The sequence below is a fragment of the Trichosurus vulpecula genome, chromosome 5 (genome assembly GCF_011100635.1).
Source record: "Trichosurus vulpecula isolate mTriVul1 chromosome 5, mTriVul1.pri, whole genome shotgun sequence".
Classification (NCBI taxonomy): Eukaryota; Metazoa; Chordata; class Mammalia; order Diprotodontia; family Phalangeridae; genus Trichosurus; species Trichosurus vulpecula.
Genome location: NC_050577.1, coordinates 38338543 through 38363132, shown reverse-complemented (window position 1 = coordinate 38363132; position 24590 = coordinate 38338543). Strand labels below are relative to the sequence as shown.

Sequence of the window (24590 nt, the reverse complement as noted above, 5' to 3'; positions counted from 1 at the left end):
CTCTTGCAAACAGATAGTTTTCTATCTTCCTCTGAGCAGCAGCAGACCTCCCCAGGAAGAAAGAAGGCTGTCTGCTTTATCAGACAAGGTTCCCATGTTGCTGATTTTTGCTTCACTCTTTTTCTTTTTTGTGAGAGATGTTCCACAGAGGGGCAGGAAAAGGCATGTTCTAAAAAGGCATCCATAAAGCTTGCTTTTAAAGTCAATGAAAACAATCAAGCTGTTTTGCATTTAGACACGCACACTTTTATTGCACAATACGGTCTTGGTATAATATTGGAGTTGAGACAGCGATAACAACTGCTTTACACATTAAGTCATAGTGAGCAAAGCACTGGCACCATGTAACCACATACACTAGGGACCCGACAGATCAATGGCCTAATGGAGGCTATTAAAGGGAGACAGTCATTGGTGGGTCTTACTATACACAACATTTTAAATTCGCTCTGATTATCTTGAGTGTTGATGAAAAGGTTCAACTCTAAAAAGAAAGATGATATATAAGACATATTAAGCACTTTTGTTCCATTCAAAAGAACATTCTGACACTCAATTACATTCCATTTGAATAGCTGTGACTCAAATTCAAGTGGCACAAACAGAACTCAAGTCCAAACTTACTCCCAGTGAAAATTTCCCACTATTTTACAAACTAGAGTTGGCTTGGGCACTGCCCAAAGCCACACAATCAATGTCAGAGATCTGAACCCAGATTGCCCATCTCTAAAGCCAGCTTTTTGTCCACTATACCATACCTTTGAGTGCTACATAAATGCCAGTTATTATTATTGAGACTACCAATCCAATCCAACTTTTAAAAAACAATATAGAACACTAAGTTCAGTTGCAAAAGTATTATTTCCTGAAGTGTCATGAAGACTACTCTTCTGGGCAGGGGCAAAGAGGACAGGAGGATAACAAAAACCCATGAGTTTATATGGTGATCAAAGAAATCAGACTAAGGAGTAAATCTTTTCACTGAATATGCTCTTCATTCTCACACTGATGATACCTCCATGGGCACTGGGACTGGTACCCTCATGTTCATCTAGTACTTTCAATTAAACGCAATTGTGTTAACTGAAATTACTTAAGGAACTTTAAAAATTTAATTTCTCAAATTAAACTACTTTCAAAAAATAAGCTTAATTTGCCATGAAAGAGAACATGAATATTTGAGTTCAATTTGGTTCAGGGCAGCAAATGAATGGCATTCATCCTAAATTTGTTGACACAGAATCATGGATTGTTACGAGCTGGATGGGAGTTGGGAACCTATCTAAACTAACCAGCTCCTTTTAGAGATGAGGAATCTGAAGCTTAGATGGGTTCTAAGAATTACCCAATGTCACACGGCGAATTAGTAACAAAGCTAGAACTCAAATCCAGGTCCCTTAGTTGGACAGTGTACCATACCACCCTGCTTCCCCAAATCCTCCTTTAGAAATACCCACTCATTAGGATACAAAAGATTAGAAAGGGCGAAGTACCCTGAACTTGTTTTGGAGACTCAAAATTTCTAAGTCTACTTACATTTAGCTTTACAAAGATGCTCATATGGACACAGGTACAGAAGAATGAAACACATCAGTGACACTATTAAGAAAATGTCGTGAGGAAAGTCCTTTGCAAACTATCAAGTGTTACACAATGTGAGTTATTATTGTTATTACAGTGCCTGCGAAATAAATCCCAAAGTTCGTGTCACTCAACTTTCACTGTACTGTTCTGGCTTAACTGTCAGACCAAGGTGACACCCAACAACCCCTCAGAAATGACAATGGGCCTCTCCATAATTCAGACACTGCAGCCTCTGCTGTGCCTACCCCAGGGCCTATGTTGTAGAGCCTATTAAACCATGACTGCTGTATTTCATGGCATTAAGTTTGTGGTTTTTGTGACCTTTCTTATATTATAAAGATGTTTAAAAATTTTGTAACTGCCAAGTGCCACCCTTCCTCTGGGGAATGTAGATGAACTGATATTACCTGCTATAAAATATATATATATATATGCATAGACATTTATAACATACATTGATAACTCCATAATTTAGGCCTTTCCCCTTGTTAGGGTCTTTGTGTATTAGGAATCACTTTTTCCCTCCCCTACAGAATACATAATAGCGCAGATTTCCCTTGTGTAAACCTGAGGTTTCCGGTACATCCATCACAGGGCCTTTGATCCTCACTGCCCAAAGTTGTCCTTCTAGTAACTGCCAGGCAATTCTGGGGCAGGTCTCCCAGAGAAAGACACAAGTCCATATTGTTTACTACTTTGTAGGTACCTTGTAATTGTTTTTCACTTTTTCTTTTAACCTCTAAAACCAGTCAAAAAGGTCTCTCCAATTATAACATAGCGAGAAATGTCCACCTCAGCCTAAATGACCCCATAGCATCTGGAATCATAGGTAAGATCCACCACATCCCCTTTGTTAGGGGGAGGCCATTCCAATCCCATGATCCTCATCCCTCATCCCAGATAAGCATCAGAGGCAAAGGATATCATCTTCCTCCCCCTCCCATCCCCCCATAACCATCCTGGAAATCACAGGAAGGAGGAAGGATCCTCATCTCATGCCAGAGATGGGACATTTTTCCATACAAAAAAAGGCAAAGCTGGAAAGCCATTTTTGGAACTTCCATGCCCTCATGCCAATCTGGACACAGAACTGCCTGACTGCAGAAGCCTCACCTTGTCCCTAGCCCTGGTCAGACCCCAGCTAGCTTCCATACATCTCATCTGCACACTCCTCACTTCAGAATTTCTCCAAGTCCCACAATGGACCCTCATCCAACTGCAGCCATGAGTAGCCATGGCAGGCCAGCACCAGGAAGCAGAGCTTGGGCTGGCAGCAGCTTGGCTAATGCTCAAGAGCTGCAAATGCAACGAACAAGAAGGCTACTAGAAGGAAGTCAAAGACGAAATGAATGGGAAAGAATTGCTCATTTTGAGGTGACTGGAAACCGGTCACAGGTCAGAAACACAAACTCAGCAGCTGTGGACAGAGTCACTGATAGCACTCTAATTTATCACAAATTCAATCACTGTTCATATTGTCCTAGCTTCTCTTCTTGCAGGATTCACGGACTCAAGAAGCTTCTTTCTTTTCTTCCTGTATACAAATTTCACATTAAAGGTGCCTGTCGTCGATACAATAACAGCAGAGGTAGCCAACATTTGCAAAAACATCAACACTGATCGGACAATCCATTTGTCTTTGTAGCTCATTCTAGTCTGAGCCAGTGTGGACGCTCCTTTTGTCCAAGCCATCACTGGTGTTCGAGGTCGGCTTTGCTTTTGTATGAGACCGTGTCCCATGCAGCAAGGGGGCTCCTCATTGAATCAAATATCATTTCTATGTTGCTAGAACAGCTACATTCCTTTGCACTCCATGTAACCAAGTGCTTCAGATATTCAACTTTTAGTTCATCATCCCTTGGCCTATTAAGTTTGGGTACGCCTTGTGGGGCTGACAGGCAGAAAAGGAACGTGCACATGTTTTCATTTAAATATGGGTATGCACAGCACATTTAACAGCAACAAAATATCTACTTTGGCAAGCCACTTTTTCTAATTGCACAAGTCAATACCAAAATAACTTTTTAGTCATCAATGCATGTTTGCTAACTCAGTGTTCACAGGGAAGATGATTCACGCCTTTCATGAGCTGGGCATTTTCCAATTTCCCCACAAATGGCTCTAATTTCTCCCTACTACCATCACAACAGCAAAAACTGTCCACATGCCTTTTTTTCCCTCCCTCCACAGAAGCTTCCTCTTTCAGGGCTGCTAAGATCTGACTTGGTTGTAAATCACATAAATGACACCTGCTTCAAATGCGTCCTTACTAGTGTTGTCATCTGGGCCTCACTCACATTTTAAAGATGATCTTCAGCAATGGGTATGGTTAATGGAGATGCTTCACCTTTTTTTACATGCAGTGGACACAATGTTGTAATGGTACCAAAATACACAAAGCCACCTTCCTTGGTGCAATTACACTAGCTTTTACTTTTAGAAAATGATCAGACAAAGGGACACCATCGGCTCTGGTTTGGAATAATCAACTGGTTCACTTCCTGACTCAACGGGGCTTGCACCTTTCATTTTTTTCCCTTTGGTCACCACTTTATTCTTATCATCCAGCCCTAATGCCTGCCTTTTTATGCTCCTCTTAGTTTTGAGAAAGCATGACATGAGAATTCCAAGGTCTCTTGCAATTTCGCATTGAGTCTTGTTTCTAGTATCTAAGACACAGAAGACTTTTATCCTCTGAGGATAGAGGTCACTTATTTTCCTCTTCATATCCATTGCTTTTACTTAATGAAGTTAGGATATGACAGAAAACAAGAGGACAACTCACGTACCTAGCACTATTATGATTCAGCTACTGACAAGGTTTCTGCTGTTGATGCCAATTAAATGAGCATCAGTGGCTACTACTGATTATGGAGGTAGATGATACTTTGCAAAGAACAAATATCAAAGTTAACAATTTTTATGATATAAATGATTAAACTATAAGATCATAAACTGACGGAATTCTTCTTTCGAATTCTGGAAAATGAAAAATTTTGACTGAAACTAAGACTCAAGTTCAATTATAAAAATCTACATTTGTCCCTTCTGTTCTTTATTTTCAAGATTAATGTGGCAATTGATGTAAAGAAGCTATGCTTTGCAACACACTGCAAGCATGCAAAAACAAAAATCCAAAAAGCCCCTCTTGTTATTCAGAAGTTTTCAGTTTCACATTTAATATCCACCTGGGCACATCCTCTGGTTATTTGGTATAAATTAGGTTTTCAAAGCTTTCTTCAGCATTTAACTAACTCTTTGCTGGTCGAAGGTACAGAGACTGTTTCCCCACACATAAATTGATCCTAAGAAAGAGAGACAATAGCATTAACCAATAAGTATTCAAAGCACTTTTTGTTCAATAATATTAAAGTTACATTTTTCCATACTATCAGCTTAGGTTTTAACAATGTTTTCTATCATTAATCACACTGTAGCAGCATTAAAATTTAAATCCATTTTCAAGAAGTCATCAGTTCCCAGACTTCAATAATTGTTTCTAAAAGCTCTCTAATTTGTTAAAAAAAAAAAAAAAGAAAAACTAATCATCTGCATCTTTTATTTCCAAACCACCACTCCTTAGATATACGCATACGTCATGCAATAGAATGTAAGCTCCCTGAGCCCAGAGACTTAGGTTTTTGTCTTTGTACCATCAATGCCTCGCTTGGCACACAGGAGACACTAATGATTGTTGAAACGAATTTAAAAGGTTCCTTTACTTACTTTTTGCATATATTTTTACAATAAAAGGTGTAAATTATGGATAGCCATTTAAGATATCTACAGAATTAAAATATGGGCAACTACCCTTCAAATTTTTTGAATTTTAGTTAAAAATGGCTTAAATTTAATTTTATTTATAGTAAAGCCCCATTAGTTCAATATTCCATTACGTCAATCCAGCCTGTTGTTAGGCTAGCTATGGCAGAATCTAAACGTCACATTCTGATTCTGCAATTTGTAGCTATCCATTTTGCTTCAAACCCTAGCCCCTAGCTTTTTCCCCCCTGCCTCTTTCCTGATAATGTTTTTAATGATAAAAAATATTAATTACACACCAAAATTTTTTTTCTGTCAGAAATTGAACAAATTTTTAAAAGGCAAGAAAAGAAAATTAGAATAATCAATTTTTTGTTAACTGTTAACAGCTCTGGCTGGTTCATATTTTATTCTGACAGCTCAACAAATGACCTTTACCACTTATGCGTTTCCATTAATCATGCGTATGTAAGCATTACCAATGAAAAAGTGGTTTATCTACAGCTGGGTTTTCGGTACCAAATTGGGCAAGGAATTGCACAGAATTCTGTTTTTCCTTCCTAAAAAAATGGATGAATTCTGAACAGTCCTGATTACAGGCTAAGAGACAAGGGAACAAACAGCTGCCAGCCCTTCATCGGACTCTGCCCAGTGAGCGCTGACCAGGGTCTCCAAAGGATGGAGATCAAGTTCTCTGCTTTGCTCCCCGCCCCCCTCCCCAGCTAAGTGCGACAAGCTTCTGAGCGCACAAGATTCTACTACAAACACCAGGACAGAGCCCAAGTTTGCAGACGCCGGGACCTCCCTGAAAAGGGGCTTTTTTCCTCACTCCCTCCCTGCTACCCCTGCCCCCACCCACCCCCAGGAGGGAGAAGCACTTACTCGGTCATAGATCACCTTGATTACGAGGGAGCAGCTGGGACAGGTGGCCACCTCTTCCCCGTTCTCCAAATCTTCCTATGACAAAACCAAATAATAGTAACTTCCCTACTCCCGCGTAGAGTAGAGCTCAGTACGGCGGAGCAGAAGCGAGAGCAGCCTGGCGCCAAACCGCCCACCTCCGCACTGCGTCAAAGCTTCCCCAGCCTGCCCAAGCCTGCCCCGGAGAGCGCGTCTGCGCATGCCTGTCTGCCGCCGAGCCGCCGCCGCCAGGGCGGTTGCCATGGCACCCGCCGGGCGGGAGAAGGATCTGCATCAGCACCACTCTGGCTCGGCATCAGCACCTCTGCCCCGGCTGCCCCAGGCCTCTCCTCCTGCCTCAATCTCCACCAGACTCCCGGAACCTACTCGGGGCCTGGGCCAGTCGTTTAACCCCTCAGTGTCTGCATGGACTCTCTAGCCCTGGGATCCGTGAACTTTTTTAAAAATTGTATTTCAATATAATTGGCTTCCGTTGCAATCCTATGTTTTTCACTTTATACACTTAAAAGGCGTTCTGAGAAGGGGGCCATCAACTTCACCAGACACTTGCCACAGGGGTCCAAGATCCTACTTAGACTTTCTGCACCGATACAGGCAATCAGTCAATAACCATTTACTAAGCAATTACCATGTGCCAGGAATTATAATGAGCTGAGGATACAAAGAAAGACAAAAAGACAGTCCCTCTGCCCACGAGAGACTCACGTGCCAAAAGAGGAGATAATATGCCCCCCCCAAAAAGTGCAAGATTTATACAGTGAAGGGAAGAGGGAAGAGAGCAGTGAGCACCCAGCAGAGGTGGGACTGGAGCTGAGTCTGAACCAGGCTGAAGACAGGAGGTGGAAATGAAGGGAAAAGGCATTCCAGGTATGGGAGAGCAGTGCAAAGATAGGGAGACAAGAGATAGGAGGGTCATGTGTCTAGTATGTGGAAGGCAGGAAAAAGACTAGGGAGGTAGGAAAGAGCCAGATTGGGAAGGGTTTGAAATGTCTGAGGTCTTTATTGTTTGATTCTGGAGGTAAAAGGGACCCAATGGAGTTTACAGAGTATGTGTTGGGGGGAAGAGACCTACCTATGCATTAAGAAAATCACTGGCATCTGAGTGGAGGGTGGAGAGACACAAAGCAAGGAGTAATGAGATGATTACTGCAACAGTCCAGACAAGAGGTGGTAAAGCCTTTACCTAGGGCAGTGGCTACGTGCATGAGAGATGCTGTGAAGGCAGAAACAAGAGGACTGCTAACAGACTGCACAGTAAATCTACCGGGAGGTGAATGCAAGTGAGGAGTCCAGGATGACACTGAGCTTGTAATGAAAGGCCTGGTCCCAAACATATGTATACACTTGTAAATGGTGTGTGTGTGTGTATGTGTGTGTGTGTGTGTGTGTGTGTGTGTGTGTGTGTGAATCACATCAAGGAATCCATGTTCCGGGAAGGGACCCTGGGGACCATTATAATGTTCCCAACAATGGGCATCTAGCTTCTGTTCCAAGACTACTTAGGAGACAGGGCACCCCAGCAACACTACTCCTGGATTTGATCTCTAGGGACAAACAAAAGAGGATTTCTCCTCATCATGACAGCTGTGCAAACCCTGCTTATCATGTCTCCTCTGAGCCTTCTTTGCACAACAGATCTTCATATGACACGGATTCAAGTCATTCCCCCCAGCTGTCCCGGAGACCCTCCTCTAGGCACACTCCAGTTTATCAGCCTTCAAACTAAAGGTTTACAACTGAACCTAGGACTCCAGATGAGTTCTGATGAAGGCAAAGTACAGGCAAATATTACACCAATCCTGAGTCCTGAAAACTGTCTCACTTAAAGAAACCCAGGCCAAGACAATAAATTTAGAGGCCTTCAAGGTCACTAAATCCACTCCATCTATCCCCATTTTGCAAATGAGGAAACTGAAGCAGAGACCTGGTGAGCGTCTAATGCGAGATTTAAATTCAGGCCTTCCTGCCTCCACATCCGGTGCCCTAGCCACTATACCAGGCTGCGGTTCTGATTAAATTAGGATTTGGGGGTTTGCCACATCACACTGCTGATTCATTTTGAGCTTGCAATACACTCAAATCCTCAGATCCTTTTAAAAACTGCTATCTAATCATGACTCCTCCATTGCACTGGTATAAGATGCACCATACTACATTTCACTGTGCTACAGAACAGCTTTTTATCCCTGTTGGGTTTTATCTGCTTCAGGCCCAAGGCTTTAGAATCTCAGCTGTGTGGCAGAGCCAACAAACCTGTAACTTCTGCAATACTCCCCATAACATCTCGTCTCTTAAGTTTCTACGACCTTAGTATGGATAGAAGGTTATCACTTTGCTTTTCAGGATTCTGTAGCAAGTTCCGTCCTAAGAGGAGTGTAAATGAATCAATGGTTTGCTATACTGTATAACTGCACACAGATTTACACATAGCTATATTAATAAATAGGGCCTTGTTAGGTTCACTGTATACTGGAAGTTTATTCTTCCCGCCATAAGGAACCTAAGTTAAGATTTCACAATTAGTCCCTGGGGAGGGTCACCCATTAATACCTCTACAAGGTCTCTGAATCCTCATGAGAGACTACCCAATGCCATTCTCCTGGTACTTTCCAGATAAGTGGCAGCTATCCTAGAAGTGTTAAGTGCCCCTTGCTTTTTGCTTCCACCACTAAGTCCAGCTCCAATGGGGCCCCCTTTAACCCACAAACTTTACAGATAAAGTGTCCATCCATCAGGGCCCAGATGGTTCATCTCATCATTAGCCCACCTTGAGTAAATCAGGAAACATTCGCCTGTCACACACTAACCCTCAAGTTACCATGCTTAAATATCCCAAAGTGTAGACCTAGAAGCAGGCGCTCCCCCCAATCACTATTCTAAAATACCCCCCAAAGGAAGCAGCATGCTTAGCACCACAGAAGATGGAATTTTCTTATCTATACAAAAACGGAAAGCTGAGAAACCATTTTTGCAGTTGCCACACCAACCCCATGTGGCTACCTGTCATTTCATCATCTCATTCTAGCCCCTTATATGGAGATCTGGAAGAGTACAGATCTGCTGTCTATAGCCAGCTGTAAAGAGCACCCTTTGATAAGAATACACCTGTCTAAAGTGTAGGCATCCTCTTTTTCCTTCTGAGAATCGACATAAGGCTTCTACATACTCATTTGGAGAGTGACGTGATGGCAAATGAAGAAATTTTAAAAGGCTGGACAAACTGACTGAGTCTCCTCTTTCTAAGAACTCCCCCTCTCACTCCAGGAGCCCTCATTCCAATTTTAGCATCGAGGGGACCTAATATAACTGGTGCCACTAAGAGTGGCATGGGGTGGAGGGGGGACAGCAAGAGAGCAAGCCCTAGGTTGGAGTCAGGAATTGTTTTCCTTGACTTTTGGTTGTTAATTTTATACTTCTGTCTTTAATTCAAACTTGGTTTTGAATGTTGTCTTTAGGGAGGGGATGAGTAGGGGTGCCTGGAGGATATAACATATAACACATAAGTAAACTTGGTGGTTCTTTTGAAATGCTGAAAAGAAAGACCAACCATTAGCTAACCCCATCCAAAAAAGGGAGAGGAAAATCAAACTACCAACATAAAAAATGAAAAAAAGAAAATTCACAACAAATGAAGAAGAGAATTAGAAACTATTTTGCTCAACTAGGTGACAATAACAGCTATCGCTCATATAGTATTTTACAAATATTATCTCATTTGATCTTCACAACAATCCTGGGAGGTTGGGCCTATGTTTATACCCATTTTAGAGAAGAGGAAACTGAGGCAAAGTGAGGATCACACAGCCAGTAAAGTACCTGAGGCAGAATTTGAACTCAGGTCTTCCTGACCTTAGATCCAGGGCTTTATTCACTGCATCTCTCAGCTGCCAACAAAATTGATAAGTAGATGATATTTGCAAAAATATAAAATACCCAGAGTCACAGAACACCAAATAGAGAATTTAAGTAAGAAATGCCATTCCAGTGTGCCAGATCTGTAGCCTCCCTCTCCCACTGAGGTTCACTAAACTCATCTCTACCATCCAATTACCGTATTTCCCCATGTATAAGATGCACCTTAATTTGGGGGCCTGAAATTTGAACAAAAAAAAAAAGTATTACATAAAGTTATTGAACTCAAGTTTTATTCATCTGCTCATAGCTTTCAGGCATCTTCTGGGCAAGTCTGGTGCGTGTATACATGCTTAGTCCATTGCATTTCATGAACCTGAAGCACCAGCTGTGTCCTCCTTTGAAATCAGTAATTTCTTTTTCATCAGCAATTCTTTTTGCCTCATGCTGAACCATCTTTGTGGACATAGGAATTCCAATTGCCCTTTGTTCTTCAATCCGTATCTTCAATTCCCCCTCTAAATCCAGCCATTTTGCTGACTTGCCTCTCACGGTGTTTTCAGTAGGGTTTCTTCCTCCTGTAGCCAGTCTTGGATTGTTTTCTCAGTTGGAGGAGGACCAAACTTACGTTCAGCAGCACGATTTCCATTCACTTTTGCAAACTGGATTACTTTTAACTTGAATTCAGCACTGTATGAAAATCTTTTCTGAGCCATTTCTGGGCAGAACATGGCAAAAGGTAACCTAATATACTGGTAACAAATGTGAAACAATGAGTGCAAAGACAACAAGCTTGAAAAAAAGGGGAAATGCAAGTAAAAAAAAAATCTACGACCACTGTATAAGATGCACCCAGTTTTTAGACTCCAAATTCTTTGGAAAAGGGTGCGCCTTATACATGGGGAAATACAGTACAATTCTGGTAGCTGTTATCTACAGCCCTAAAGGGCATCTTCCTTCTTTTCCCTCAATGAATTCAGTGCCTGGCTCACAGTCTTTCTCTCCTACTCAACTCCTGTTTTCACACTAGAAGAGTTCAACATACACACTGATATTCCCTCCTAAAATATTCAAACCTCACAGTTCTGCACTTTGCTCATTTCCCGTGACCTGCTCCTCCATTTTACCTCAGCCCCATAAAAGTCATAAGACTTGATTCCGCCATCACTCGAAAATGTACCACTTCCATATCTACAAACTCTGAAATTCCTTTATCTGATGATCATAATCTGTTGTCATTCCACCTCTCCCTTTGCCTTGCAACCTCAAACCTGGTTCTTCAAAACTATGACCTCCAGTCTCTAGACCCCTGCTTCGTTCTTTGTCAGGCCGTTACTCTGCAACTAGGGGGCAGCTAGGTGGAACAGTGGTTAAAGCACTGGGCTTGGAATCAGGAAGATTCATCTTCCTGAGTTCAAATCCAGCCTCAGATACTTTACTAGCCATGTGACCCTGGGCAAGTCACTTAACTCTGTTGGCCTCAGTTTCCTCATCTGCAAAATGAGCTGGAGAAGGAAACATCAAACCACTCCAATATTTTTGCCAAGAAAACCCCAAATAAGGCCACACCCGAGTCAGAAACAACTGAAACTACTACACTAATTATACTTCTCCTCCCTTCTCTACCATGACCACTTGTTGAACTTTTTCAACTCTTCACTGTTCTCTTCTGGAGGCCTCTGTCCTTTTATCACATTGCTGATCTTGCCCTGACAAATCTCAGCTCTGGATCACTCCCATAATCCCCTGTTTTCACTCCTCTCCATATGCTGTTAATGGAAGCTGAAGAAAATCATGGCTGACTGGTCTCTGGCAAATTTATGTTACACAACCTCAACTGGACTATTGCTGGGCAATCCTTCTTCACCTCCCTAATCAACTCTTTCTTCCGCCCTCCACAATGGCTCTCCCAAAGCTCTTCATACCTCCTCAAGCCTTCCATGGCTCCCAAGGCACCTTGTCAATTAAGAACTTTGCCCAGTATTTTACTGAAAAAACTGAGGCCATTTGATGAGAGCTCCTTCTCCCCTCCTCCTTACTTCTCATCACCCAGATGCCTTCCGCCACAATCTCCTCCCTTCACCATGTCACAATGAGATGGCCCTTCTCCTTGCCAAGGCCAACCCCTCTACATGCATAAGTGGTCTCATTCTGTCCTATCTTCTCCGCCAGACTGCCCCCTCCTCCCTTTCTCTATCACCCCCACTTTCATGTATTTTCAGTCTCTCCCTGTCTACTGGCTGCTTCCCAATGGCCTACAAACATGCCTATGTCTCTTCTCATCCTCAAAAAACCATTCCTTGATCCATCCATCTCCACTAGCTATTGTCTCACATTTCTCTTCCCTTCTGTGGTTAAACTGCTTGAGAATGTCATCTGGAAAGGAGGTACAAAAATACACTAAAGAAAACAACTCCTTAAAAAGCAGAATTGGCCAAAGTGAAAAGGAGGTACAAAAATTAATTGAAGAAATTTACTCCTTAAAAATAAGAATTGGGCAAATGGAAGCTAATGATTCCATGAGACATCAAGACTCAATCAAACAAAATCAAAAGAATGGAAAAAAAAATGTGAAATATCTCACTGGAAAAACTGACCTAGAAAATAGATCCAGGAGAGATCATTTAAGAATTATTAGACAACCTCAAAGTCACAATCAAAAAGACAGCCTGGACATCATATTTCAAGAAATTATCAAGGAAAACTGCCCTGATAATCCACCAATCATCTCCTGGAAGAGATCCCAAAATAAAAACTCCCAGGAATATTATAGCCAAGTTCCAGAACTCCCAGGTCAAGGAGAAAATACTACAAGTACTCAGAAAAGAAACAATTCAAATATCATGTTACCATAGTCAGGATTATATAAGATTTAGCAGGTTTTATATTAAAAGATCAAAGAGCTTGGAATATGGTATTCTGGAAGGCAAAGGAGCCTGGATTACAACCAAGAATCACCTACCTAGCAAAACTGAGTATAATCCTTCAGGGGGAAAATGGATATTCAAAGAAATAGAAGACTTTCAAGCATTCTGGATGAAAATACTAAAGCTGAATAGAAAATTTGATTTTCAAATTACAAGATTCAAGAGAAGCATAAAAAAGTAAACAGGAAAGAAAAAACATAAGGGATGCAATAAGGTTAAACTATTTACATCCCTATATGGGAAAATGATACTTGTAACTTTTAAGAACTATATCCTTCTTAGGGCACTTAGAATATACATTGATAGAGGGTGAGAATGTATATCGAGTTTGATGGGATAATAGCCAAAAAGCAAAAAACAAAATTAAAGGGATGAGAAAAAGGATTTCACTGAAGGGAGAGAAGACAGGGGTAGAATGGGGAAATTATCTTACATAAAAAGGCATGAAAGACCTATTATAGTGGAAAAAAAGATGGGGGGGGGGTCACAGAGAATCATTTGAACCTTACTCTCGTCAGAATTGGCCCAGAGAGGAAAAAACATACACATTCAGTTAGGTATCTTACCCTATAAGGAAGTAGGAAAAGAAGGGGCTAAGAAAAGGGGATACTGATAGAAGGAAGAGTAAATTGGGGGAGGCAGTGGCAGAAGCAAAAGACTGGTGAAGACAGACAGGGTAAAAGAAGGGAGAGGGGGAGAGGGGGAGGGGAGGGGGAGGGAGAAAGGGGGAGAGGGAGAGAGGAAAAACAGGATCAAGGCAAGTACACAGTAAACACAACTGCAAATGTAAATGTGATGAACTCACCCATAAAACAAAAGCAGATAGCATAACAATTAAAAACCAGATTTCTAAAATATGTTGTTTACAAGAAACAACTGAAGCAGAGACACACACACACAAAGTAAAGGTAAGGGGTTAAAACAGAATCTATTGTGCTTCAGCTGAAGTAAAAAAAAAAAATGGGAATAGTAATCATGATCTCAGACAAAGCAAAAGCAAAAATGGTTGCACAGATAATGAAGTAATATCAATGCTAAACACAAATGCACCAAATGGTATAGCATCCAAATTTTTAAAGCAGTTAAATGAGTTATGGGAGGAAAGAAGCAGAAAAACTATACAAATCTAACTACAAAATAAACAAGAAAGAAGTTAAAAAAGTGAATAGAATTTTAGAAAAGTTAGATATGACAGACCTCTGGAGAAAACTGAATGGGAACAGAAGGCAGTGCATGGGACTTATGTTAAAACTGACTATGTATTAGAACATAAAAACCTCACAGTCAAATGCAGAAGGGCAGAAATATTAAATGGATCCTTTCAGATCATAATGCAATAAAAACTACATTCAATAAAGGGTCATAGAAAGATAAGAGCAAAATTAATTGGAAACTAAATAGCCTAATCTTAAAGAATAAGTGGGTCAAAGAACAAACTATAGAACCAATAAATAATTTCATTAAAGAGAATGACAACAATGAGACAGTATACCACAATTTATGGGATCCAGCCAAAGCAGTACCTTAGGGGAAAATGTATATCCCTAAATTCTTACATCAACAAAACAGACAAAGAGCAATCAACAAATTGGGCATGCAACCAAAAAAAAAAAAAACACTTAGAAAAAGAATAAATTAAAAATCCCCAATTAAACACCAAATTGGAAATCCTGAAAACCAAAGGACAGATTAATATAAAATCGAAAGCAAGAAAACCATTGAACTAATAAAACTAGGAGCAGACTTTATGAAAATAAAATAGATTAAGCTACTGGTTAATTTGATTTTAAAAAAGAAAATCAAATTACCAATATCAAAAATGAAAAAGTAAATTCACCACTAACGAAGACAAAATAAAATCAATTATCAAGAGCCATTTTTCCCAATTACATGCCAATAAACCTGGCAATCTAAGTGAAATGGGTGAAAATTTACAAAAATATAAATTGCCCAGATTAGCAGAAGAGGAAATAGAATTCTTAAATAATCCCATCTTACAAAAAGAAATTGAAGCTATCGATGAACTCTCTAAGAAAAAAAAACAAACAAACAAACAAACAACCTAGGGCCAGATGGATTCACAAGTGAATTCTACCAAACAATTCCAATACTATATACTATTCCGTTAATTCCAATACTATACAAACAATTTGGGGGGAAAATGGTGGAGTCCTACTAAATTCCTTTTAGGACACAAATAAGGTGCTAATACCTAAACTAGGAAAAGGCAAAACAGAGAAAGAAAATTATACACCAATTTTCCTTATGAATATTGATGCAAAAATTTTAAATAAAATACCAGCAAGGAGATTACAGCAATATGTTACAAGGATCTTACACTATGACCAGGTAGGATTTATACCAAGAAAGAACTGGTTCAATATAAGGAAAACTATTGGCATAACTGACCATATCAATAACAAAAACAAAAGGAATCATGTGATTATCTCAACAGATGCAAAAAAAGCTTTTGACAAAATATAGCACCCATTCCTATTAAAAACACTAGAGAGCACAGGATTAAATGGGATTTTCCTTAAAATGATAAACAGTATCTATCTAAAACCATCAGCAGGCATTATCTGTAATGGTGATAAGCTAGAATCTTCCCAATAAGATCAGAGGCGAAATAAGGATGCCAATTATCACCAGTACTATTCAATATTGTACTAGAAATGTTAGCTATAGCAATGAGAAAAGAAAAAGAAATTGAAGGAATCAGAATAGACAATGAGGAAATAAAACTATCACTTTTTGCAGATGATATGATGGCATACATAAAGAATTCTAGAGAATTAACTAAAATTACTTGAAATGATTAACAACTTCAGCAAAGTTTCAGGATATAAAATAAACCCACATAAATCATCAGCATTTCTATGTATTACCAACAAAGTCCAGCAGCAAGAGATAGAAAGAGAAATTTCATTTAAAATGACTGTAGACAATATAAAATACTAGGGAGTCTACCTGCTAAGACAAACTCAGGAACTATATGAACATACTTATAAAACACTTTTCACACAAATAAAGCCAGATCTAAACACCTGGAAAAATATCAAATGCTCATGGGTAGGCTGAGACAATATAATAAAAATGACACTTCTACCTAAATTTATTTACTTATTCCATGCCATACCAATGAGACTACCAAAAATTATTTTCTAGAACTATAAAAAACAGTAACAAAATTCATCTGGAAGAACAAAAGGTGAAGAATATCAAGGGAATTAATGAAAAAAAAAGTGAAGGAAAGTAACCTAACTGTACCAGATCTCACACTGTATTATAAAGTGGTAATCATCAAAACTATTGAGTACTGTCTAAGAAATAGTGATTGATCAGCGAAAAACATTAGGTACACAAGACACAGTGCAGTAAATGATCATAGTAGTCTAGTGTTTGATAAATCCAAAGACCCCAGCTTTTGGGACAAGAACTGTGACAAAAACTGCTGGGAAAACTGGAAAACAGTATGCAGAAACTAGGAAAAGATCAATATCTTACACCCTATATCAAGATAAGGTCAAAACAGGTACAATAGTTTACCTGTCAAATCGATGGGGAAGAGAAGAATTTATGATCAAACAAGCTAGAGAGAACATTACAAGTTATAAAATGGATAATTTTGATCATACCGCATTAAAAAATTTTGCACAAACAAAACCAACACAACCAAGATTAAGAGGGAAGCAGAAAACTGGGAAAGAATTTTTATAACCAGTATCTCTGATAAAGGCCTCATTTCTAAAATATATAGAGAACTGAGTCAAATTTATAGGAATATAAGTCATTCCCCAATTGATAAATGGTCAAAGGCTATGAATAGGCAGTTTTTAGAGGAAGAAATTAAAGACATCTATTGTCACAAGAAAAAATGCTCTAAATCACTATTGATTAGAGAAATGCAAATTAAATCAACTCTGAGGTACCACCTCACACCTCTCTGACTGGCTGATATGACAGAAAAGGAAAATGATAAACATTGGAGGGGATGTGGGAAAATTGAGACACTAACACACTTTTGGTGAAGTTGTGAACTGATCCAATCATTCTGGAGAGTTATTTGGAACTATGCCCAAAGGGCAATCAAATTGTGCATACCGTTTGATCCACAAACACACAGATATACATACACACACATTTATAGCAGTTTTTTTTGTGTGGTTAAGAATTGGAAATTGAGGGGATACCCATCTGACTGAACTAATTGTGATTATATGATTGTAATGGAATACTAATGTGCTATAAGAAAAGATGAGCAGGATGCTCTCAGAAAAACCTGGAAAGACTTACATGAACTGATACAAAGTGAAGTAAGCTGAACCAGGAGAACACTGTACACAGTAAAAGCAATACTTACAATAATAAACTGTGAATGTCCTAGTTTTTCTCAGCAATACAATGATCCAAGACAATTCCAAAGGACTTATGATGAAAAATGCTATCCACATCCAGAGAAAGAAGTGATGGAGTCTGAATGCAGATTGAAACATACTATTTTTCATGGTTTTTTTTTCCTCCTGATCTGTGTCTTCTTCTACAATATGACTAAATAGAAATATGTTTCACATGATTGCACATGTGAACACTGCTTACTGTCTCAGGGAAGGAGGAGGTGAGGGAGGGAGAAAATTTGGAACTCAATTTTTTTTTAAGTGAATGTTAAAAACTTGTCTTTACATGTAATTGGGAAAAAAATGTCATTTAAAAAAAAGAAAGCCATCTAGAACAGGTATCTCATTTCCTTTCCTCTCATTCTTAAAAAAAAGTTAATGACATCTTTTGTTTTTACATTATCATAGTTTTCCCTAGTATCCCTCCTCCCCTACCTCAGAGAGCAATCTCATAAAACAAATAGTATTTTAAAAAGAGAGAAAGAGACATAGATTAAGTAGTTCAATATTAGTAAACTACAAACCTAAGAGATCATATTAAAAGTAAAAATCACATATCAACTGAGTTAGAAAAATATTTTGACAAAACACCTATTTCTGGTAACAAAAATATATAATATGTATGTGTGTGTTTATATATTTTCCAATTTTTTTACAAAAGAGTAAATGGACCTTTCCTCAACATGGTAAATACTATCTATCTAAAACCAAGAGCCAACATTATATACAATGTAGAAATGGTAGAAGTTATTTCCAGGAAGACTGGAGTGCAAGTATGTCCAACATTACCACTATCGTTTGATGTACTAATTCTTAGAAATCAAGTAACAGTGGCAGCTAGGTCGAACCAGAAGTTTCACTGCATGAGGCTGCACTTGGAGGGAGGAAGACTGCATCCGGTCTTACTTCAGTAACAGTTTGATCATGAACCAAGCTACTTGCCTTCCTACAGCTCAGTCACCTAATTTGTAAACCAAAGTATTTGGAGTAGGTGATCTCAAAAGTCCTTCCAAACTCTCAATTCATGAGGGAATCAGAACCCCAAAGAAAAAATAAAATGACCACTTTTTGCACATGATGTCACTGTTGAGATTCAACTAAAAACTGAAAAGGTATTTTCTAGCAAAGTAACAGGATATCTAAAACAAACCCAGACTTTCTACATAGTACTGACGTGCAGTAAGAAGAGAAAGAGAAATTCCATTCAAAATAACTTCAGAATATGCAAAAAATTTGGGCATCCACGAACAAGACAAATAGGAATTACGTTAATATAACTAAAAAACTCTTTTGAAACAAAGATAGAAATCATAGATGTCAATTGCTCATGGCTGTGCATGGCCACCATAATAAAAACAATACTGTCTAAATGAATTTGCATATTCAGTGCCATACTAAACTTCTAAAGTATTACTTTACAGAGGTAGAAAGAAAATTTATCAGAGCAACCAAAGCCCAAGAATCTCATGTAAAAGAGTGGGAAGGAAGGGTGGCTACCAGGACTAGATCCCAAACTACACTACAAAGTGATAATGATCAAAACTATCTGGTACTGGTCAAAAACCATGAAAATCAATAGTGGAACAGAGAGGTCTACAAGATTTGGAAACAAATGAACATAGTAGCATAGTGTTCAATAAGCCAAGGTCACCAACTATTTTCTACAAGTCACTATTAAACAACTGGGAAATCTGGAAAGCAGTCTGTCTTGAAAAAAATTCAGTTTACACCACCACCTCACACCATATATCACAATAAGCTCCTAGACATGTGGATATATAACCTAGACATAAAAAGTCGTACTATAAGCAAATTAGGAACAAGGAAGCTGTGGGAAGGCAGGTACAGTAATGTACTATTGGAAGAACTGTAAACTGATACAACTATTGTGGGAAACAACTTGGAATAATATGGCAATACTGTAAATAACTTTTAACCTAACATTGCCTGACGGGGGAAAGAACTCATACACCCCAAAATATTTCTAGGAACATGTTTTATCGTAGCAAAGAACTAAAAAAAAAGTGCGCATCTATCAACTGGGGAATGGCTTAGCAAGTTATGATATGTCAATACAATGAAATATTATTGCCCTAACTTCCCAACTCCTCAAATCTACTTAATTCCCATGACCTACATTCTACTCCCCCTTGGCCATACAAAGAGATGGGCATTCCCTTGATCGAGCCATCACCTAAACTTCCATTTCCATGTTCACAAACTCTGAAATTCTTTCATCTGATCATAATCTTTTATTATCTCATCTTTCCCTGTTGTCTTCCAAAGTCTGGCCCTGCTCTTGGTCTTCCTTTCCCTCCAGGCCACCCAGCACCCCTGCACTGATGACTCTTTCCTTTCCCTACCTCAAACCCTTGGTGAAACAACTTTATGCTGCTCTCTACTCTTAAGTCCCTTGGCCCCTTCTCCTGTTACTGATCATGCTTGGCCAAACCCCAAGCTTAGATCACTCTCACCATCTCCTTCTGTTCCCATGCTGCTGAACAGAACTGGAGGAAATAATGAAAGCATGCTGACTGGGTCAACTCCAAATTATGATCCCCCATCTTATATGGCTCCTCAGGGCAGCGATTCTACTCCTCACTAAGGCATTCATAATCCCACTCTCCACAGCAGTTGTTCCAGACCTTCTTAGCGTCTCTCAAGGCACCTCCTCCGTACCTTCTCTGCTGAGTATATGGAGAAAAACTTGAGGACATTTGCCAAAAGTTGCCCCTTCTCATCTCAGGATGCTCAGACATCTCCTCCTTCACTCCAGTCTCAGGTGAAGAGACAGGCCTTCTCCTTGTCAAGGCCAAGCCCCCTTGATACATACACTTGGAATCCCACTGTTCTGGTTTTTTTTTCAGAAGACCGCCCTCACCATCATACCCACTCTCCCTCATATCTAATCTCTCCCTATCTTCTAGTTTTTTCCTTACCACCTATATATTTCCACATCTCTCTCATCCTTTAAAAACCCTGACTTGTTCTTACCATTCTTGCCTAGCTCTTGTCCTGTGTTTCTCTCCTCCCTTTCTCCTGGAGAAAGCCATCTACATGTGGTGCCACTTCCTCTCCTTCACTCTCTTCTGCAACTCGGCTTCCAAGCTCATCATTCAACCCAAACTGCCCTCTCTAAGGTTCCCAATTATCTGCTAACCGCCCAATTTCATGGCCCTTTGTCAGTCCTCATCCTTCTTGAACTCTCTGCAGCCTTCCTCTGATTACACTCTTTTCTCTCCTTTCTTTTCATGACATTGCTCGCTCCTGATTCTCCTATCTGTCAGACCACTTCTCAATCTCCTCTGCTACATCCTCTTCCAGGTCCCATCTGCTAACCATGGTTGTCCCCCACATCTCAGTCCTAGGCCCTTCTCTCTCCTCTTTTACTTGGTAATCTCATCAGCTCCCATAAATTCAATTACCATCTCCATGAAGATGATGCTATAGATCTGGCTCTGGTCTCTCTCTCAGCTCCTGCTGTGCCCAAGTTTACCTGTCAGACATCCAGTAGGCAAATCCAACTTGATATGCCCAACACAGAACTCATCTTTACCCCCAAACCTTCCCCTCCCAAACATCCTTATTACTGCTGAGGACAGCACCTTCTTCCCAGACACCCAGGCTGGTAACCATAGTGTAACCCTGATTCCTTATTCTCCCTTAACCCACATGTCTAATCTATTGCCTGATTCCACTGTTTCCACCTTCACAACAATTGTTGTATATTATCCCTTCTCTCCACTCACACAGCCACCACCTCACCACCTCTTGCCTGCATTTCTCAGCGGTCTTCCTGTCTCAACTCTCTTCCCATTCCAATCTATCCACCATTCAGATGCCAAAGTGATTTTTTCTGTAGTATAAATTTGACATTCCCCACCCCCCCCATCTCACCCCTGTAACACACACAATGCACTCAATAAAGTGCTCCTTATTACCTCCAGGATAAAATATGAAATACTCCCTTTGGCATTTAAAGGCCTTTCTACTTGGCCCCTTTCTACTGTTCCCAACTCCTTACATCTACAACTACTCTACAAAATCTACAATCCAGCTTCCTAGCCTACCTGCTCCTTGCCCATGATACACCACACTCCACACATTATCTCAATACCTTTCCATGGGCAGTCTCCCTTACCTAAATACTCTCCTTCCTCCATCTCTGGGCTGCCCTCATCACGCAGCTCAAATCCTTCCTACTGCCTTTCTTGCTTCCCCAAGTCCCACAGCCAGTACTTTCCCTTGGAAATTCCCTCCCATCCATGTACAACTAGCATTTTTGTGGCAATTTAAGGTTTGCAAAAGGCCCATTACAAATTTTATCTCATTTGATCCTTAAAACAAACCTGACTTTTATTATCAATTTTACAGATGAGGAAACTGAGGCTGAGAGGTTAAGCAACTCAGTGTCACACAGCTAGCAAGTGACTGAGGGAGGATTTGCATTCAGTCCTAGCACTTTATCCACTACACTCTCTAGCAAGCCTACGTACACAATTGTTCCATGTCTCTCCCCCATCAGAAAATGAGCACCTTCAGGGCAAGGACTGTGTTCTTCCTTCTTTGTATCCCCTTTATCCCCAGTGCCTCATACACAATGAGCACTTAATAAATGCTTGTTGATGCTGGTTGTGAAAGACTTTCTTATTGGGATGTAAAAACTGGCAGAAAGGCTAGATTCAAAGAAACCTGGGAAGAACTGAAGGAACTGATGTTGAATGACAGAGACAACAATTTATACAAAGACTACAATACATATAGGAAAACACCTTTCAAAGATTTCAGAGCTCTCTGATCAATGTGCTGACTGGACAAGATTCCACAAGCCTCCTAACATGCCTCTACCTCTAGGCAGAGCTGATGGGCTATAGGTGCAAAATGAGACCTCCCTGTCCAGACACGACCAAAATAAAAGTGTGTTTTACTTTGGTATACTTATTTGTTACAGGGAGGGGTTTTTGGGGGACAGATTATGTTGAATTAGGGAAAAAGCATGTATCAAGTATTTGTTAATTGCCAGGCACTGTGCTAAGCACGATTGACTGAAATACAAAAGTAGAATAGTCCCTTGACCTTAAAATAAGAAGACAAACCACACTGGGGAAAGATAATGTGTTAAGAATGCTAAGTTCTGACAAGTCCCAGGGATGCTGAGTGAGCAAATAGATCAATTCAGTGACCTGCCCTTTCCAGAAGCAATGGTAAAATTGGTTTGATTGGTGTTCCCAGAGGTAGACAGGGGGAGGAAGTATATGTCCAGCGTGTCAGCAAAAGATTATAGTTAATGAGCCTGTTTGGATCTGGGGCCAGCCGGGTAAGCTCTGCAGAGAGCTAAGGATTCTAAGTCGCAGAGATGAAGAGGGAGAATATTTCAAGAATGAGGGCCAGTCTGTGTAAGAGGTAGGGAGGTGGGAGACTGCAAGTCAGACACAAAGAAATTAGGAAACCAAACTGACTGGATTAGAGAGAACGTGAGGGGAGTATAAGGAAATAAGGATTCTGGAGGGTAAAGATGAGGCAAAGGGGTAGTTAGTGATAGATACGAAAGAAAAGGAAAGCACTGTCCGTGAAACACTTACAAAATACAACGATACAAAATACAAAGGAGAGGAAGGGGGAAGTTCAGAATAAACACAGACAAGCTGGGCAGTATGGGTACTACTTGCTAAATGTAATACATACTTTTAAAAGAAAAACAAGTTCTGAATAAGAGAGATTCATAGTTTCATATAAAACCCCCTTTTCCTTTCCTTAGTATGTGAAATGTTCAGCTTTGCTCATATTTGTCCCGCCCGTGATAAAAAGAAAATTTGAAAAACTGCCACAAAACTGTAACTTCTAGGAGAGCTTGATACTAACTGAAGAAGAGGGGGATGACAGGAGAGGGGGAGGAGGAGTAAGTTCACCCTTTCTTAGAGAAGGACCAGAAAATCATCCGATTGGGCTAACTGTTCTCTAAAGATCGTTGCGGCTCTAAGTCTTAGAGGGAGGTCTTTCTGGCTGAAAAGAGATTTTAAACACACAATGTCGCCTCTTTAAAAGCCACACAAAACACCGCCTTTGCATCCGGCAAACTTCTACCTGGTCACTTTCTTGAAGTTTTGTTTAGACAGAGGGGCAAATGGGAAGGGAGACCAGCTCGTGGTCATCCTCTGGTCAGCACAAGCACAGACACTCTGGGAAGAAGGACTCTCCGGGGTTTCTTGGACGAGTTCAATGTGACGTGGTACCTCCTGACCCTGAAGAGCCTCGAACTTCTGAGGAGCCCCTCCCCTCGTTAGCTCTCGGAGGTGTAGAAAGTTCAGACTTGCAGATTCAGTCTGCCGCCCCCTGATTTAACAGTGAGGGAGGCCCAGCGTCCGACAGACACGCAGACAGTAAGGTTAAGGATTTGTAGGATTTGTACCCAGGCCCCGGGGCGCCGGCGTTACCTTGGTGATGACGAAGTTATCCCCACAGGGACAAGGGTAGAAATACGTCTCCGTTTCCTCCTCGTACTCGAAGTCTTCGATCTCCACCTCGTCGTGAAACACCGACATCCTCAGGGTAGTAACTAGCCGGCTCAGGCCACCCGCCAGCCCAGCCTCCAGCAACTCAAGCCAGCGACCTTGATTTCCGGCCGCTCCGGCCCGGCAAGAAGCCTGGAGCGCACGCGCAGATGCGCTTCCGACCGACGGCCAATGGGCGCGGCGAGAGTCCCGGAAATGAGTGTAGGCATCCGGGCGGAGATCACCATGGAGATTGTTTGGGAATTGAGAAGGAAGCACGAGGTAGGAAGTCCCGCCCTGATTCCGGGCAATCAAGCTATTCGCTCCGCCCTTGGGATCTAACCAATAGGATTCCCGCGTCTGTAGCGTACGCCCTGCGCAGCTCACGTGCTGGAGAACTTCCGCCGGCTTTTACACGCCGAGCTCCGCGGAGGCGGAAGCAGGCTTGGGGCAAGAATGTGTCTGCGATCCTTCCTCTTTTCCCTCAACTTCCACCAAACGTAAGTCAAGAGGCAGAGCCCGGGCTCCCCGGCGGCCTCGGGTCCTGGCGGCGCCCGACCTCGCCCCAGCCGCCTGGGGGCCGTCTCTCTCCTCGCGGGACAAAAACGCCCCCCTTCGGTTCCCCGGCGACCCCGGAGGCGGAGCCGATGACCTTG

General features: G+C 40.9%; 1 protein-coding gene across 1 annotated transcript; it reads right to left on the bottom strand.

The window, feature by feature from the left end:
• Window positions 1-223: 223 nt before the first annotated feature.
• DPH3 (diphthamide biosynthesis 3) lies at window positions 224-24094 on the bottom strand. Its single transcript, XM_036759968.1, has 3 exons — window positions 23878-24094; window positions 6229-6303; window positions 224-4889 (listed from the first exon to the last, which is right to left on the bottom strand). Exons 1-3 carry the CDS (start codon window positions 23983-23985, stop codon window positions 4824-4826), a joined length of 249 nt encoding a protein of 82 aa, XP_036615863.1. The 5' UTR covers window positions 23986-24094; the 3' UTR covers window positions 224-4823.
• Window positions 24095-24590: the final 496 nt, after the last annotated feature.